We start from the raw sequence: 19196 nt of genomic DNA, 5'->3' as shown, positions 1-19196 counted from the left end.
TGTGTTCTCATATGATCCTAGAGGTTAAAATTTCATAAGCTGCTTAACTTGTCTGTGTCCTGGGGAAGAGTCTGGAGCTCCAAGAGTGGCTGAGGGAGCTGGGAAGGAGCTCAGCCTGGAAAAAAGGGGACCTTGTGGCTCTGCACAGCTCCTGACAGGAGGGGACAGCCGGGGGGATTTGGGATCTGCTCCAGGGAACAGGGACAGGAGGAGAGGGAACAGCCTCAGGCTGGGCAGGGGAGGGGCAGGGTGGATATTGGGGAAATTCCTTCATGGAAAAGGCTGTCAGGTGGAGCTCCCATCCCTGGAGAGATCCCAAAGCCCTGTGGATTTGGCACCTGGGGACATGGGGCAGTGCTGGGGGAATGGTTGGACTCAAATATCTCAAAGGGCTTTTCCAACCTCAGCCATTCCATATTCTCTCCGTTTGGGTTTTTCCTGTACAGAAGCCTTTCCACAGTGAAATCCTTCTGTAGGTATCTGGAGCACTTCCCAGCCCCGTAGCTCCCATGACCCTGCCGGTGTTAAGCTGCCTCAAAAAAACGTACTCGACCCGAAAAGCCCTCCCACATCTCCAGGAGGGAATTGCGAGGCTGTGCCCAGCCCTGCCCATTGGAATGTTTTCTTAGAAAGCTTCCAGCAGCACTGGGAAGCCCAGTTTAGCCCATAAAAACCAGCAGTATGGTCCAGGTTAAACCAGGCTGCCAGAGGGGAAAAAACCCAAACTGAGGGGGAAACCTCAGAGTTTTCTATTTAAATAACCAGAAAAAATGGTTTGATTGAACTTTGGTAGTTCTCACACAGCTGTGCAGCCTCCGAACCCTGCCCTGAGCCTGCTCCGTGCTTCCATCAGGAGAGCTGAGAAAAGAACCCTGTGCTTCTGAAATTCCAAGCCGAGGACCTGCAGAAAGTAGGATAATTGACAGCTAATGAATAATTAATGCCATTGCAGGCTGGACGCTGAACTCATGGAATGTTTTACACCGGAGGAGCTGCTTCGTCTCCCTGCTGGTCACACCTCTGACACTGGGAGGGATTGGCACAGTTTATTATTGGGATATTTATTTTACAGAATTTATTTATTTAACTGTTTAGGGCCATAAATTCCCCTCCAGAGCAACAGGGAACACAAAAGTTTCTGGACATGGTCAGAAAGTCAAGAGATTACTCTGGCCTTGCTGCTTTGGTTCCAGACCATTATCGCAAAAGGGAAAATTAAGTGCAAGAAGCCACCGTGGGAATAAAAGCTGCTAGAAGGAAAAACATCTGGAATAAGAGAATATCATGTCCCATCCCTGGCAGTGTCCACGGCCAGGCTGGACAGGGCTTGGAGCAGCCTGGGACAGTGGAGGTGTCCCTGCCCATCCATGGCAGGGTGGGATGGGATGAGCTTTTCCATCCCAGGTAATCCATCCCATCCCAAGAGGGAGCAAAGCTCGACTCTGAGTTGGCCCAGCTGCCACCCGGCCAAGCTTTCCTCAAAGGAGCCCCACTGGATTCTGTGGTGAAAAGCAAAGCCTTTTAGATCTGAAATGGAACTTAAAAACTTTCACAGCCTTGCTGTGTCTCTCCAAACTTAAATTCACCTGTTCACAGAAGCTCCTGTGGGCTTTCCTTGCCATGCCCTCCCATGAGGTTTAAAATCCAACACCTGGCAACACACCTGATTTATTAATTAACTCATGAGTTACAAATCCTAGTGCTGGAAGTGCTGAAATTCCCATTTACTGCTGGATTCACTGAGACACCACGACAAACCATGTAAAATACATTATTTGCCCCAAGGCCTTGATGCTGGCAGGTGGTGCTGGGCACTGGCCACACCAGTGCAGGTAAGGAGAGGGAAACATTCTGTGTGTTTCTGTTAAATAAAGCTGTGTTTAGGTCAGGGACAGGACACATGAGGGCAAATATCCTGTGTCTCGTTCCAGGCTGTCACACAGAGCTGTGCACAACCTCATTAACGCCTGGGGTTTTCAAATCGCTGAGGATTAAACTCGGCTGGGTTCAGACAAAGAAATCTTCCGAAGGCTCTGGGCAGAGCTCGGAGGCATTCTGGTGCCCAAGGTGTCCCTGCAAACACCCCCAGCTGCTGGGCAGCAACCTCACCCACAGCAAAACCAAGTTTCCCTCAGAGCACCAAGTTTTGCTAGGGCAAAGTGAATGTATTTTCTTCATTAAACTGGAGCCAGGCTGGAGAGCTGGGAATGTTCCCCTGGAGAAGGGAAGGATCCAGGACAGCTCAGAGCTCCTGCCAGGGCCTGAAGGAGCTCCAGGAGAGCTAGAGAGGGACTGGGGACAAGGGATGGAGGGACAGGACACAGGGCACGGTTTTACTCTGCAGGGAGGGGTGATTTCCACGGGGTGCTGGGGAGAAATCCCTCGCTGTGAAGGCGCTGAGGCCCTGGCACGGCTGAGGAGAAGCCGTGAGGCGGCAGTGCCCGTGTGCAGTGGGGATGTGCCGGGCTGTGCTCGGGGCTCCCTCCCGCCCAGCCCGCTCCGTGCCGAGGCTCTGAGGGCTGCCGCGGCTCTGAGGGCTACAGAGGCTCTGAGGGCTGCAGGGACTCCGAGGGCTACAGGAGCTCTGTGGGCTGCCGTGGCCCTGAGGGCTACAGAGGCTCCGAGGGCTGCCGTGGCTCTGAGGGCTACAGAGGCTCCGAGGGCTGCCGTGGCTCTGAGGGCTACAGAGCCTCCGAGAGCTGCCGTGGCTCCGAGGGCTGCAGCAGCCCGGCGCGCCGAGGCGGTGCCGTGTAATGGCGGCCGCGGTGCCGCCCCCGCGCGTCAGCGCAGCGCGCCCGGCCCGGCCCGGCCGTCCGTGAGCGGCCCTCAGGCGGGCGCTGCTCCTGCTGCTGCCGCCGCTCCCGCCGCGCTGCTCCCGCCGCCGGTTCTGCCGTCCCGGCGCCGCTCCGACCCCACCGCGCTCCCCTCCCGGCCCCGCGGCGATGTCCGAGCGGCAGCGGCCCCGGCGCGGCCCCAGCCGGCACTCGGGGCGCTGCGCCGGGCCCTGAGCGCCGCGGCCCCGCAGAGCCTGGCCGGCGAGGCCCGGAGCGCCCGGCCGAGGATGGGGATCCTCTTCACTCGGATATGGAGGCTCTTCAACCACCAGGGTGAGGCCCGGGGCGAGCCGGGAGGGACCCAGAGCCGCTCCGCTGCGGCCGCCGGGCTCCGGGAGATCGGGGCTTTAACCTTCTTTCCCTTCTCTCGGTTATTGCCGTGCTCGTTTGCTGACAGCCGCCTGTTAAATTATTAACGTGTGCCACAAGAACGCGGCCGTGGCGGGTGGGTTCGCCTTGCTGTGGGCAGAGTGTGGGTTTGAGTGGCAAACCTCGGTATCTGCCTCGTTCGTGGAGTAAATGTTATTTATAGCTTCAGCTGTGGTGCCCCTGGATCCCTGGAGTGTCCCAGGCCGGGTTGGACAGGGCTTGGAGCAGCCTGGGACAGTGGAAGTGTCCCTGCCAGGGCAGCGGTGGCACTGGATGATCCTTAATTTCCCTTCCAACCCAAACCATCCCGAGATTCTGGGATTTTTAACATCCATCTCCTAACAGCAAGGTGTTCCTGAGAGTTGTAACTTTAACTACAATACACCTGCTGATGCTCTTTCCAGGATTCTAAAGTCCCTGGAATTTGCTGTGGAGTGAACCTCAGTACTCACGCCTGCTCGCTGAACGTCCCAGTTATGTCCCCGTTAATGCTTAGTGCAAACACAACAAAATATTTTTGTCTTGTAGCATCCAGCCCCACCTCAGGCCTTCTGTTCCAACTGATTTCTTAACAGCCACTATGCTGGCAGCATCCCTCCTGAAACAAAAGTTCCTAGTTATGTGGGGTCAGGTAAGCAGACACTTTTACAATATTGTGCAGTTATGCAAAGTTATTAAAACTGGAATTTATATTGGATGGTGTAAAAGCCAACTCTGCAAAACCACACAATATTGCTAAAATCAAACCCAAGAAACCCCCACTTACCTGACCCCTGTCCCCTCCTTCTCCTCTGGGATAAGTCAGTGTGAGTGAACTTTGCTGGCAGGAATTGATCTCAGTGTCTGAAGCTCGGGCATGTTTGTAATATCTTTTTGTTGCCCTTGAGGAACACGGGGACAGAGGGGAGAAAACCCCTTCTCACCAAGCTTTTACTTGACTGGTCCTGCTTGGGTTGTGCAAGAGAAAATTGTGCAACAGAGCTGAGAGCTGGCTGTGCTCACCCAAACTGGAAATCATAAATTTGGATGTGCTTGACACCACCAGCTGGAGAGTTCCCAGTCACTTTGGTGCTGCACAGGAGAGGAGGTGCTGGAGGGAAACAAGAATTGATTGGGGCACTGAGCTCCAGAGTGTCAGAGGAGGTGGAGTGGGGTGGAATGTGGAGCACCTGGTGACTCGTCCAAGCCCGAGCTGAGTGAATGTGTCCTGTGAAGTGTTTGTGGGCACATCTGCTCTCCAAACACACCAGGAGGAAGGGAGGGCACTGGGGGCACAGGGATCACACTGCACGTCAGCCTGGCTGGGGTTTTAACTGCTCTTTGCCAAGACATGGAGATACTGCCTGGATAAAGGGAAAGTGGAGTTGAGAGCTGTTGTGGCTGGGGGGATGGAGTTTGATACAGGCTGCAAACCCCTGCAGGAGCTCGGGAGAGGATTCCAGCGTGACCCTGGCAGTCAGAGATGGCAAACATCCACCTGACATCTCTCAGGAGTGGTTCCTGTGGATGGGGATAAATTGCCAGTCCCTTCCCTGCTCAGAGCAGCACCTACCCACAGCAGCTTTCCCGTGAGCACCTGGAGCTGGGCAGTGCTGCCTCGGGAAGCCAGTGGCAAATGTGGCACTAGCCTTGATCCAGACCCAGCTGCTGTCACGGTAGCAGGGTGAACTGAGCCTTACCAGTGCTGTTTTCATTGCAGAGCACAAAGTGATCATTGTGGGCCTGGACAATGCAGGGAAAACGACCATTCTGTACCAATTGTAAGTAGGACCTGCGGGGACCTGTCGGGGCATTTCCAGGTGTGTGAGGCTGCCCTGGGTGGTTTTACTCGGAGCTTTCCAGGTGGCAGCAGGTGGCTGGAGCTTGCAAAGAGCTCTGCTGGGCCTGGTGGATGAATGAGGTTTTGTTCTGAGGGGTTTGGATCACATCACCTGCTGTTGCCACAAACTCCCAGCCGCCCTTGGTGTCACGGCCTTGGCTCTTTGCCATCCCCAGGAAATATGATTGTAGTGAGTTCTGGCCACGGGACACTGTTGCAAAACTGATCCACGCCACAGACTGAAACACCAGACAGACCATTCTGTGAGTGGCAAAGCACCTCTGCCTGCCGTGCCTTGTGTCCCCAGTGCTGAGATTAACTTGGTGTCACTGTGGTGTGGGATGAAGGAGGAAGGCTGATCCCAGCATGAACTCGGGACATCTCCATGCTGTCCTGCACCTTCTGCCTTCAACAGCAGCATTGATTTGTGTTTGCCTTGCATTAACCTTGCTCCTGGTTTACATGGAACTCAAATGAGCTTCATATCTCAGTCCCTCAACTGCAGTTTGATAAGGGTACCAATCTGTCCACAGGCTCAGGAGCTGCTGGGTGGCACAGGCAGCTCAGGGTCTGTTTGTGTTGGGGACAGGTTGGTCCTTTCCCATGTGCAGTGCTGTGGCACTGGGAAGTGTTCCTGAGTCAGAAATAGTCCCTGCTGAACGATGTGGCCGTGCTGCTCCTATCCTACATTTAAAATAGGCTCTCTGGAAGTGGTTGGGGTTTGTCACATTCCAACCTGCTTTGCCTTTCCAAAACACTTCCAGCTGCTTGTGCTGCAGGGAGAGTGAAAGGATGGAGGTGATGGTGTTTTATGGAGGGGGTGAGAGAATTTGGAAAGCAGCAACAGAATGAAGGGTATTTCTTAAAACTGGGAACTGCTGCAGCCAAGGGCTATCCTTGGTGCTTTTTAATCCACTTCCTCCATAAATGTCTTGCAGTTCTTCCCCTTATTTCTGCAGTTTCAGTGTTTTTCCTCTCACACAGTGGGTCTCTGTATGTCTCCTTTGTACCCATTTTAACTCCACAGGACCTTCCCAGCTCTCTTCTTTCCTCCTCCCTGTTCTCCTGCCTGGCTCCTCTTTGACCCTTCCCCATCTTTGATATGGGATTTTTCCTCTTCCAGACACTTTCTTTTTTCCCATTCTCATACTCAGCTCTCCTGCCCTGGCCCTGGGATTCCTTTTCAGAGCACTGCACCATCCCTTTATCTCCTCAGCTCTCTGTATCCTCCTCAGGAAATATTCCAGCACCAATACACGTCTCAAATTGCTGTCACTGTAACTAAAAGCTCTGCTGGAGCTTCAAAAAAGTTCGTACAAAATGAAAAATTGTATCAAGATGATCAGAAGAAAAAATAATTAAGTTCTTTTGAACGCAGTTGGTTTGCCTTGGAGCTACTGTTAATTTTCTTGCATGTTACAGTAGAGTTTAAATAGTCTGAACTTCAGGAGTATCCAGAGCATACATTTGGTTGTTTGATGTGAAACTGGTGGTCAAAGTCACACTCAGTAACTCTAAAATATATTTGAAATATTTAATGGCTGCATTTATCTCCAAGTTGTGTATTGGGCTGTGCTGAGGGGAGAAGAGGAGGAAGTTAGGAGATAAAGCAGCTGAACTGTGAATAAAATCTGGTTTTAGTGGCCTGCCCTGGAAGGAGAGCCGGATGGAGTGGATGAAGTGTTTCTTGGGGAGCTGGATGATGAGTTGTTGTTTTCTTGAAACCTTGGAAATCTTGTGGCTTAACCACATTCTTGAAGCAAAACAACTGCTCTGTCCCATGTGAGCCAGCATGGGCCTGCAGAAAGGAGAGCTGAGCGCTCCCAACAGCTTCTGAAGCAAAAATTCTCTCAGCTTCCTGATTTAATTAATTATAACACAGTTTGTTCATAAGTGCTCTCTCAGCTCTGTAATTTGATTACTATATAGTTCACTGAGTCCTTTTTATTGCTGTTTTTATTTATGTTTCTGCACCCTCCACCACCAGACCTCATCCCTGCCTCACAAGGAGTGTTAGCTGAGGTTCTCCCACTGGGTTTTCTGCTGGGAATACCCAAAAGGTGCAGATTTGGTGGGTGCTGGGTGGTGCAGGTGACTGTTGTGTCGCTGTTCCCTGTCCCTGTGCAGCTCCATGAACGAGGTGGTTCACACCTCTCCCACCATCGGGAGCAACGTGGAGGAGATCGTGGTGAACAACACGCGGTTCCTCATGTGGGACATCGGCGGCCAGGAGTCCCTGCGCTCCTCCTGGAACACCTACTACACCAACACCGAGGTGAGGAGCTGCAAACCAGCCTTTGGGAGTGCTCTGGGACTGTTCTTCTGGGAGTTGTCTGCATGGTCACCCTCTCTGCCGTGGGAACTCCAAAATCTGTGTGACCCGTCAGGAGTAAGGACAGCCCAGAAGTTTTCTTCCAAAATGTTAGGAGTTCTGTCTTGCAAGCTCCTGTCATCATCCACTTAAACACCACCAAGAGTTGTCAGAACTCTTTAGAGGTGAAATTTCAGTACACACACACCTATATATATATAGATAGATTTCTGTACACACACATATATAGATATATATATCTAAATTTTATCAAGCACACAACTTGATAAAAATAGTGCTTTAAATCAAGGTTTCCTTATTTTATCAAATATGGTCTAAATACAGTTATTTATGTTATATAAATTATGTTCTATATGGTTAAGTATGATCTGTACAATAATTACCTTTTTTCTCCTGTTCATTTTAGGGCTCTTTAGTGGTGAAGTTCAGGCATATATACATTTTTATCAAGCATATAACTTGATAAAAATAATGCTTTCAGTTAAGACTTCCTATGTGTTATCAAATATGATTTAAGTACAATTATTTTTATTATATAAATTATGTTCCATATGGTTAAATACAATTTGTACAGGAATTGCCTTTGTTCTCCAGTTCATCCCTCTGAGATGCTGTGATCCTTTAAAGGTCTTTCCAGCCTCAATGAAGCTGGGAGTGTGTTCTTGGAGTTTGGAGCTTCAGGGCTTTTTTAATCCCTTGCAAATACCTATTTGCATGTTAGTTCTTTAGCTAGACAAAGCTGATGCACTTTTAAGGCTGCAACAAATTATTGGAGGGATCTGTGTGGTGCCTCAGTTACACCAAGCAAAGAACAGAACCAGATCTGGGATTACAGAGAATTTTCTTGCTTTCAGTATGAATTTTTCACTGAAAAAAATGGAGAACAGAAAGTCAAAAGTTGTGTCAGAGCTGCCTGTGTACCCAAACCACAGCACAAGCTGTGAACTCCCCAGGCTGTGGGAATGGGGATGATGTCTGATAATCCAGCTGGATAATGGGCTGGGAGAGAGAACCTGTGGCCACACACCTAGAGCTTCTCTTTTTAACAACTCTCCCCTCTTTGCAGTTTGTGATAGTTGTGGTGGACAGCACAGACAGAGAGAGGATTTCTGTGACTAAAGAAGAGCTGTATAAAATGTTAGCACACGAGGTGAGTGCACCCTGTGTCTTTATTTTAATATTTATTTAACATGTATTTTAATTATCTGGTTGATACACGGTAAGGGAAGCAGATTTACACCCTGAGCTGCCTTGTCCCTGCTGCACTGTCTTCTGTGAAACTCCCAGTAAAGCTCTTAATTAACACTAAATTACAGAAGTATTTTGTCAGAGTGCTCCAGTGAAACAGCAGTTGGGACCTGGCAGTGACATCTGTGGTTTTTATACTTCAGTCCATGGTAATATCTGAATCAGAGCCTTTAAAACCCCATGGTTTCCTGCAATAACTTAATAATTATTTTTGATATCTTCATGGTTGCCTGAGGTTTTGTGTTTTACAACCTTAATTATGTGTTAGAGCACCCAGCTCTAAAACTGATGGAACTTAATCCTGTGGCTGGAGCACTTGGAATTCCAGAATGAGGGTGTAAATTGCTAAGTTGTAAAAACCCTCCTTAAACCTGAGCCCTGTGTCAGGTCTAAACCTGAGCTGGGCTGATGCAAAAGCCAGGCAGCACCTGTGGCATGACCTGAATGCAAACTGGATCAGGGTGTGGGAGCTGACGCCGAGCTTCCAAATTTAAGTGGCAGATTAGAAAGATGTGCATAAAAATGATGGCATTATAGCCCAAAATATTACATCTATATTTAACATATAGCCACAGTTGAGGAGACTGCAGGAAGGGCAGAGCCTGCCTATGGATTGCCTTTGAGGAAATACAAGGCCTTTGCATAGAGTCTTCAATTTCTAATTTTTTTGTGTGTGTGTTTATTTTTCTAATATTTTTTGTGTTGAAATTATGCTTAAAGTAAATTATAGTAGAGCAGGTCAGGCTGTGAAGTGTTAAATGTGGTGCTGCTGTCAGGATTAAGATTTCAGAGCTGGACTCTTCAGGCCGTTACAAAAATCTGCATCTTCTGTTTCTAATCTCTAAAGGAAGATGAAGTTGTTAAGGAGCTGATTTTGCCACAGGGCAAGTGTGGAATTCCAGCAGCCTGGGAGTTGATTTGGGAGCCACCTGGCAGTGAATGTGCCCATTGTTGCCCAGCAGGATGTTCCCAGGCTCCCTCTCCAGACGTGGCTGTGACGCTGGGAGAGAGCAGCAATGAAAGTCAAATATTGATTTAAAATAGCTTTTCTTTGCTCCTTGAAAATCTTTTATTTCTCCTAACCGGTTCCATGGAGTTGCTGTTAAGGCCAAATTGAGTTGTCCAGCTCAGTTCCAGCTATTTTGTGGAGTGGTTGATGATTTGGGAATTAATTTTGCTGCTTGTAAACATGAGTGTGGCTGGTCAGCAGCTCAGTGCCTGAGCTGGCTGAGCTTCCTGGGAGCACTTTTTTGCTTTCCAAGGGAAAGATTTTCAATAATACACCCCTGCCCTGCTGCAATTCCAAACAATTTGAGGTAAAATAAGCTTATCCCTGGAGTCAGCGTTCCTAAATTGTCAGTGCTGCTCAGGTACTGGAATACACGGTGCTCTGATCGTTGTGGAGCACAGCAAAATATTGTCCTGAGCTTTTTACACCTCATCCATGGCAAAAATTGGCTGTTTGGTGTGCTGGATCAAAGGTTTCCTGCAGTTCCTGTCAGCCTGCAGCACTTTGTTCTGCAGGATTTTTGGCTGGGGCTCTGGGTTCTCTGCTTTGCTATCCCATCGTTTGCCTCCAAGGGCTGCTTTGTCATTATCTCCTTGCTCCCTAGGACTTGAAAAAAGCAGGATTGCTGATCTTTGCTAACAAGCAGGATGTGAAGGAGTGCATGACAGTAGCTGAAATCTCCCAGTTCCTGAAGCTGACTTCAATTAAGGATCACCAGTGGCACATTCAGGCCTGCTGTGCTCTCACTGGAGAGGGGTAAGAGGGATTTGTGTCCCTAGGAGCGGAATTTGGAATTACCGTGGGGATTTTATTGTGATATTTGGGTTTAACACACATTCTTCCCCTGTGCATAATAGTGACAGAAACCCAGAATAGTTTGGGTTGGAAAGGACCTTAAAATCATCCCATCCCACCCCATTCCCTGCCATGTCCAGGGACACCTCCCACTATCCCAGGCTGCTCCCAGCCCTGTCCAGCCTGGCCTTGGACATTCCAGGGATCTCTGGGCAGCCTGTGCCAAGGCCTCACCACTTCATAACCTTGATACTTAAAAGATTTTTGGGCTCAGAACACACTGATTTAGGATCCTTATGATCTGAAATCCGACCTCATCAAACCCACAGAGTCACAAAGCCACAACTTTCTGTGTCTTGGGCTTAATGAGGGTGGGCTGGGGCAAACTGAAATGGTCTTATGAAGAAAAATCCTAATTAGAGAGATCATAAATCTGGTCTTATGAAGAAAAATCATAGTCTGGTCTTATGAAGAAAAATCCTAATTAGAGAGAACTTCATGTCTTGAAGAGCTGGGATCTGAACTCTCTCACCATAGATTGTATAACAAGATCTAGGAATTGTTGTGCAGGGAGTGAAGAATTTCTAGAAATCATTCAGAGTTCTTGGGAAGAATTTAAATTGATGTGCTGGAAGTACCTTTGGATTTATCCTGAGGAGTGCCTGCATTCCCTAAACCTTGTCTCTTGTGTTCCCAGACTGTGCCAAGGACTGGAGTGGATGATGTCACGGCTGAAGATCAGATGATTTTTAATGACCTCTTCACACAGACATTGCTTCAGCAGAGCTGTACCAGTGGCAGAGTGGTGGGGTAGATGTATTTCTACTGAACTGATTGCAACTGTATTTTCTACATAGCTGCACACACACACACACAAACACATGGACAGGAACTGGGAGAGGCACGAGAGCAAAGGTGCACTTTGGGCTCCGGTTTGGTTCGGGTTCCTCGGAGGATGCATTCAAAGCTGTGACCAACCTTCTTTTCAAGCTGCCCCTCAGAACAGTCCAGCCTTGGGCATGGTGAGAATGAAGCCAGAGGAAGGAGCTTTTAATTTAGAGTTTTATTATCCCATTGCAGCCCTCTCTGGTGGAAGTTGTTGGCTTCATTATTCCAGTAAATCAGCAAGCGAATCACTGGCCTAGGTATCGACTCTCCAGTATTTCCAAGGTTGCCGATGTTACAAATGCAAAACTCTTTTCCTGTATGTGTACTGTACATATTTGTGTATATTTATACCTCAATCCTAGGTTAATTGCAATCTGCTCAGACCAGTGTGTAAAGCTGAATCAGTATGTTGGCAGTAGTACTAATCTGTGACATGGCCACCTCTCCGTGTCACCAGTCCTTCCCTCTGTGTCCGTATGGCTGTAACATCAATCAGACATTGGCTCTCCACAACCTGATAAACAAACTCTCTCTTCAGCCCATTGCTTGTTTTTCCACATGGTTTTGTGATTAGGGAGGAGGCTGGAATGGATTGGGGCACACGGATTGAGCTTCGAATTCCAGTGTTGGCAAACAGAACAAATTTGCCAAAGAGTTCCAAATGGAATGGATTTTCCTCTTTTACTGTGGTCATCCTTGGATTGGGTGATGCTGCAGCTCCTGCCCACTGCCCTCCTTCTCTGCTGTGCTGGTTGATTCAGGTCTGGCAGAAGTACCTTGAGCTGTCAAAAAGGGAAAAGTATCTTTTTTTTCTTAACCAAAGAAGAGGCACAAAGTTATGTTTGAAGGTCCCACTGGAATCAGACAAGTCAGAGTGTAAGGAAATGTTTTTCAGAGAAAAAGCTCTCTCTGCTACATAAAATGTGCAGATATATCAATGTGCAGTGGAGGAACTGGGTGGGCACAAAGCAGATGACACTACTTGAAAAGCTCCAGGTGACCCACACGAGTTCCAGGGCAGAAGTTGTTGAAACCAGAACACCTTGCATGGTCCCCAAAGCAGTGTGAGAACACTGGGATTACCTTTCCCTGCTGTAGCAGCTGCTGGGGTGGCTATCCCAGGCAGAAGGGGGTCAGAATTCCCACTTTAGAGGATCCAGGCAGTTGGGGTGGTTGGGAATGTCAGGTTCTTCTGTGGGGAGATGCATTGGGAGTACAGTGAAATGAAACAAAACTGTGTTTGAAATGTTCTTCCCTTTCTCAGCCCCTGTGTCTGGTAAGGATGGAAAAGGCATTTTAAAGACATTTTAAAGCTTAGTTTGAACTTTTTAAGGTGCTTCTCTTTGGTTCTGGGATAATCTGGTCAGCTCCTGCCTTCCTGCTCACCTGCCTCCCTGGGAGCAGAAGAATCTCCTGGGGAAAAGAGGGAAGGCAATCTCAAAAGTCTGTATTTAACAAAGGCAGGTAAAGAATTTAACTTTTTAATCTATTTTTGGTATCTCCAGTGCTCCCTGGCTGGGGGATCTGCTGTCTTTGTTAAACATTAAGGTGTACATGCATATATCTCTAGTGCATGCACATAGATCTTGGTATTTAACTGGTGTATTGCAAAATGTATCAATGTTTGAAGAATTAACAATTTAATGCAAAGACTCTCTCAGTTTCTCTGACAGTATCTACAAGCAACGAGCTCTGTGCACACTTGCATATGAAATGGAATTGTACATTTTCTAGTCAAAAAAAAAAAAGAAAAAGCAGACTTGCTTCTAAACCCAAGTGTTTGGTTTTTGAGTCTTATGTCTTGCCTGGGCTGAATGCACAGAGGTTGGGTGAGCTGGGGGTTGGTTGGTAAGAAAAGGAGTTGATGGTGGAGCAGTGTTGGGATTTCTGCTGCTTGGCTGTTTTTGTTGGAGTTCTCTGGCAGGTGCTGCAGGTGTGGTGGTTGCTGCAGGAGTTGGGTTGTGGTGCAAGCAGCCACTCTGGCCTTACTCATCACTTATGTTGGTTTTACTCTTTCCCTCCCTGGCCACTTCTCCTCGCCGTGGTCTCTGAGGGCTCCTGAGGTTCTCCTTGTCTTGGTTTCCCAGTGGCCACAGAGCCCAGCAGGGCCTGGCAGTGTCTGCACACCTCAGCACTGGCTGGCAGTGTTTTCTGTGCCCTGAGGGGGTTATAATGTAAAAATTCAACTGTGTTCTGTGTGTTGGTCAGTGAGCAACCCAGTGTTAATCTGACTGCAAACATGTCATGGGTAACTGTGAGTGTTCTGTGTATTTTATGATTTTGAGGGCAAATGTAGGCAGAATTCAGTGGTGCCTCTTGTCTCCTGACACATTGTGGTGTTGTCTAACAGGGTTTTAATTGCTGATTTGCAGTCTGGGGGGTGGTGGGGTTTGTCACCCCACTGTCCACAGAGGTTGTGATTCCAGACTCCCACCTGGAATGGGTGCTGTGATCAATTCCAGATTCTGATAGATTCCAGATTCCTACCTGTAATGGTTTCTGTGATCAATTCCAAATTCTGATAGATTCCAGATCCCCACCTGGAATGGTTACTGGGATGGTGCTTTGAAGTGCACCTGTGTGAACTCAGAAGTGTTTTAACTTAGTCACCCAGAAGAGCAGCCAAACTTTTGATCTCAACCCCTTTATGTTTTGTGTAATGCTCCTTGTTGACAGCTTTTTTCTTTTCCCTGTAGGGCAATTCCCATTTTCCTCCCAGCTCTGTCCATAGAAAATCCAGGGAGCTCTGCATCAACGCTGCTTCCACTGGGGATTGTTGGGCAGGGATTGTCTTTCCCTGAGTCATGACCTTGGTGTGATGCTGTTGTGTTTCACCCTCGGGGTTCTGCTGCCTTGGCTTCCAGCTGAAGTTCCAGCTTTGCTTTGTTCTCTGTGAAATTCTTTCTTAGGAAAAGGGAGGGGCCTTAAAAATGGTTATTGACGTTTATGCTGCGAAATGGCATTTTAGTAGCAAAAAAAAAAATAAAAATAGCAGTAGTTCATGTTTCAATAATCTGATACTTAAAATGTTTCCTTTCATTTAGCAGCTCATGAATTTGGTAAATGATCTCTGGAATATGCTGCTTCTAGCATCTGGGAATGATACAGGTCTTTAATTATGAGGAGAGGTGGAAAATAAATTTGGAGAATGTGAACAGCTTCATTTTTTAATTATTTTTTTTCTTTTAGGGAGGCTGAGTAGCTGCTTGCTGAGCTTTCTGTAGGTGTGCATATGTGAATGGTGAATTCACCTGACAGGCACCTTCCACATCTATGCAGCTCAAGTGCCTAAAATGAATTCCATAATCATTTCTATTTCTATGCTACAATTCCCTTTCCCTTAAAATAGAGAGATGTATCTATAAAAGTGTCCTGGTGTGTAGAAATGAGTGGGTTTCACCCAAGTTTAAACAAGATTTGTGATAAATTTGTTCCAGTTCTCCTATCCCTGCCTTTCCAAGCACTTTCCCATTTATCAGGCATCACCCAGTTTGCTTTGGGACAGGAAATACTGAATTTGTCCTTGTGTCAGGATGCTTGGCTGGAATTTCTGTCAAGAGACTTTGTTTAAATAACTCAGTCCAGGAATCCTTGGCCTTGGAAACCTCCTGGTGGCAGTGGCTCCTTCCTCCCTGGCTGCTGGAACATGGAGTTTGTCACTGTCACACTAATTAGGTGTGAAAAGTCGTTTTCAGCTAATTCAGACCAATGTGCTGAGAAGCCTTGGAATGCTGCAGGGATGTCCTGGGCAGGACAGGGATGGTCCAGTGGCACCAGGAGAGGCACTGAGGAAGGAAAATGTGAGAAGTACAGATGTGGCTTGATTATAAATACGGATGTGACTTGAAAAAAAATAACGTTAATATAACTTTGCAGTGAATACATTAAATGGTGAAAAATGATGAATTATAAGGGGCTGCTACTGTATCTTTTTTACATCATGTGTGAGAATCATGAGCAGAAATTCCCTCCTTGCCTTAAGAGGGCCTTACCAGTGATTTTTTTATATTGTAGCTTTATCCACAGTGGAGTCACTTTAGCACCCTGAGCCTTCTAAGCCAGATTTTGGGTGAGTAAGGACAGAGCTGGGTGGGGTTTTTAAGCTTTTCCTATTTGTAAATGTACAAGTAAGACTAAGACTGAATGAAGGCAGAAATGCTGCTTTTCCAAGGCTGGATCTGCCACTCCAACCTCCAGCACTGTCCTGCAATTCCTTAAGAACAAATCCAGGTGACTCTGCCGAGGCTGTTGTGTTGACAAAGGGGAGGAACATCCGTGTGGATCTGCAGGAATCTCTGCAGCAGGGTCAGGTTTCCTTTGATCACTTGGACTTTGTACTTCTCTCGCTAAAGACTTTGTCATCTTCCTGAAAGAAATGCAGCTAGGACGTGGCTAACGCTGAGCCTGCAATAAAATTTTATTCCAGAATGTATAAAGTTATAGCTTCAAATTAATCCCAAGCCTTGGGAAGGCTGGCAGCTCCCAGCTGGAGCACTCCTGTGTTTGCACTCGCGTGGGTATTAAAGGCATTTAGCTCAAACATTTTATAGAGCTGTTTGTTATAATAAAGGAAAACCAGGTTTCCATTAAGAAACTTTATTTTCCTGAAATTTGATCAGAGCATTCCTTGAATTGTTTCCCCTTTGCCACTTTCTGTTTTTTAAACTCTGGTTTTCACGCAGCTGAAGGGAACTCATTCTGTTCTCAAAATTCTTGTTGAAGTGGAACAAACACAAATTTAGGCTGGAATTGGGCTGGGGAACTCTATACCATCATATTTATACATTCATAGATATTCTAGAATGACTAATTCTTTAAAACCTATCAGTATTTATGATTTGAAGTTGAAATCACTTGTCAAAATGTGCCTGTTTGCATTAAACACTCTGTGTGTGAATTGCAGCAAAACTTTTCAAGCAAATATGTGATTTCTGACCTGATCTTTGGGGCTGTTTAAGTGGTTTTGGGGTGAAATGTTCTGTTCTGCTGAGCCTGTGATGGGAGGTTTGTCTGGGACAAGTTTGGTGATAAGTCTGTGCCGGTTGGTGTCAAGAATGGGAATTAAAATGCCTGTGAAATGTTGTTTTCCTGTTGGAAGTGCTGAACCCCAGGGATGTTCCCCTCTTCCCTATCCACATATCACACACAGCTACCTGTGAGCGCTGGGGGGTTACAGGAAACTTCTCAAAAAGGAGAAGAGGTGGAGCCAAAGCTGAGTTAAGAGAGAAAATTCCCTGTTTTGCATTCATGGACTGCATGTGGCACTCAGTGCCCTGCTCTGGGTGCCAAAGCAGGGTTGGGCAGAGGTTGGTGACCTTGAGGGACTTTTCCAGCCTTGGTGGTCCTGGGGCTGTTCCTGCTCAGCTCTGCAGCCCCCCAGCCCCGGGCCAGGGTGGCAATTGGGGTCTCCTTGTGTCATTTCCAGCTGCAGTGGCTCTATCCATGGGGAAATCCTGGGGAATAACCTCCTTGTTAAGTAAGGGAGTTCTTGGAGTTGTGAGGAGTAAGGAATTGCAGCAAACCCCATGGTAAGATGGTGGAACAGATGCCAAAATGCCTTTCCACCACATTCCTTATCCTTCCACCTCTGTTTTTAGCTGTGCTGGCTGGAGCTGTTTCCTTTGGGATTTGCTTTTCCCAGCAGGGTGGGCTTTGGCTGCGGCACTGTCCTCACTGTTCTGCCTGCCCAGAGAAGCTGTGGCTGCCCCTGGATCTCTGGAATTGTCCAAGGCTGGGCTGGATGAGGCTTGGAGCAGCCTGGGATAGTTTAAGGTATCCCTGCCCATGGCAAGGGGCTGGAATTGGACCATCTTTAAGGTCCCTTCCAACCCAAACCAGTCTGGGATTCCATGATTCTCCTGGGACATTTTTGTGGCAGGTGAAGGAATGCTGAGCTGCCTTAATGCCAGGTCTTTTCCTGCCTTTTCCTCTTAACTCCATTATTCCTTGACTTTGCTATAACTTCTGAAAACTGCTTTTAGTGTTCCTTGGAATCCAATTAAATATAAGGTGATTAAAAAAGGAGCCACTATAATCACACATTATTTCTGTCGCGTTTAACCCAGGATTCCTCTGAACTGTGCATTCCTTAGGCCTTTACACCTGGTGGATGGAACTGTTAATAGGCTTTTTAACAGAAAATGTTGCTTTTTAGCTTTTGTTCCTGAGTGTATAGAAGGTAAGACTGCTGAATTCTCCTTCATAATTGTTTTTTTTAATTAATACAGCACTTTCCTGATGCTATTACCACTTTTTAAATTACAGGTTGTGTTGCTACTCTCTTGTTGCACAGTCTGCACTGACTTATTCTGAGTATGTTTTTATTATAATATGGGGATGAAATACATGCAAAGCTACAGAATAGTCAACAGTGTTGACAGGAAATAGAATTAATTCTTGCTTCTAATTTTACTGTTCTGACTTGCTTTTTGCCTTTATTCTTCAGAACTGGAAGGCCTTTTTTTCTTTTTCAAATACGTATATGCGTGTATGTATGTAGGCAACTTGTGGGGTCATGCAAAGAGATGCAGATTTCCTTGGGAACAATGAAAATTGTCTAAATCTTTTGTGCAGAAATAAAGATTTAGTGTAAATGTTGAAGAGCTGCTTCTGGGGGAGGGCCTTGTGCTGTGGAATCCTCACAGATGTTGTGTTATTGTCTGTGTGTTTGGCTTTGAAACCTGAATTAATGGGTGGAAATCAGAGCTGTGTAAGCAACAAATAAACCAAACTGTCTGTATGGAGCTTCTTGGAAGTTCAGGGAATTTCTTGGAGATCCACAGTGCCTGGGATGCCACAGGTGCTGCAGTGAAGTGATGAATGCAGGAAAGTCCTGAACTTCACTTGGTGTGCAAATCTTCCTGAGAAATCCCAATGCCTGAATTGTCCCCAGGCATGGGGACTCCACCACTGCCCTGGGCAGCTATGCCAGGGCTGGACAGCCCTTTCCATGAAGGAATTTCCCCTAATATCCAGTCTAAGCCTCCCCTGGCACAACTTGAGGCTGTTTCCCCCTTTTTCCCATGAGCAGATCCTGAGCCCCACCTAGCTGCACCCTCCTGGCAGGTAAGTTGTAGATAAAAATAAGTTTCCCCTGATCTTCCTTTTCTCCAGGCTAAAATCCTGGAGTGCTTATAGAGCTTTCCATCAGTGGTGGACTATTCCTAAGGGAGGACAGGAACAGGGAGGAACTGTGCCAGCCTGTGGACAAGGGCAGCCTGAACCCAGGCACAACACCTTTTCCACCATTTGTTGAGACCTTTAATTCTTACTTTTCCTGATACTTCTAAGGAGAATCCTGGGACAATGCAAAAACTCTGCATGGTTTGTAAGTTGGGTCTTTTTTAACAGAGGTGAAGGTGGGAAAATCCCATTCTTGCAAGGTTTTCCTGCCAGCAGCAGCAGCAACCACTGCTCCATGCTGGGCCTGGTGAAGGAATGACCAGGCCAGGACAGGGCAGCAGGAGCAGGGAGAAGGGGAAGGTGTTGGAGGGTCTCTGGGCTTCAGCTGATTTGAGATTTAAAATGAAACCTTATTGCTGCTTTTCCAAAAGCAAGAGGCACCTCGGGAATTTGTGCATTGGGTTTTTCCTTCCCTTTCCTCCTCGCAGCCCTGGGGTTTCACACTTTGTCAGAAGGTGTCCCTGCCCGGCAGTGACATGGAATCTGGGATGTGGCAGGGATTTATGGTGGCCAAGTGAACAGAACGATTGTTGCTGTGTTTCCTGGTGGTGGGCAGAGCTTTGCTGAGGGACTCTGCTCCCTTCCCAGGCTGAGCAGATGGCAGGGCTGATATTCCCAGCTCACAGCGCAGTCAGACCCATCTGCATCCTAAACGAGCCATGGCAGGGCTGGAGCTGCTCCAGGAAGGTTAGAATTACCTCCACTCCTCCCTGCCAGTCC

At 47.4% G+C, this 19196-nt stretch overlaps 1 protein-coding gene across 1 annotated transcript; it reads left to right on the top strand.

Annotated features, from left to right (window-relative positions):
- Positions 1–2785: 2785 nt before the first annotated feature.
- Positions 2786–18037, top strand: ARL5A (ARF like GTPase 5A). The gene is made up of 6 exons (XM_085067193.1): positions 2786–3107; positions 4903–4963; positions 7150–7297; positions 8421–8504; positions 10216–10367; positions 11104–18037. The coding sequence occupies exons 1-6, from the start codon at positions 3062–3064 to the stop codon at positions 11150–11152; spliced, it is 540 nt and encodes a 179-aa protein (XP_084923319.1). The 5' UTR covers positions 2786–3061; the 3' UTR covers positions 11153–18037.
- The last annotated feature ends 1159 nt before the right edge of the window (positions 18038–19196 follow it).

Source organism: Lichenostomus cassidix, chromosome 7 (assembly GCF_008360975.1).
Source record: "Lichenostomus cassidix isolate B80296 chromosome 7, HeHo_3.0, whole genome shotgun sequence".
Classification (NCBI taxonomy): domain Eukaryota; kingdom Metazoa; phylum Chordata; class Aves; order Passeriformes; family Meliphagidae; genus Lichenostomus; species Lichenostomus cassidix.
The sequence above is the reverse complement of the archived record's forward strand: the minus strand, read 5'-3'. Positions and strand labels throughout refer to the sequence as shown.

What these genes read in the sequence shown, in the direction of transcription:
- ARL5A (XM_085067193.1), top strand. Translation starts at nt 3,062, where the DNA reads ATGGGGATCCTCTTCACTCGGATATGGAGGCTCTTCAACCACCAGG. An exon ending in ACGACCATTCTGTACCAATT is followed by an intron (nt 4,964 to 7,149) that starts GTAAGTAGGACC and finishes GTCCCTGTGCAG; the next exon opens with CTCCATGAACGAGGTGGTTC. An exon ending in TGTGCTCTCACTGGAGAGGG is followed by an intron (nt 10,368 to 11,103) that starts GTAAGAGGGATT and finishes TTGTGTTCCCAG; the next exon opens with ACTGTGCCAAGGACTGGAGT.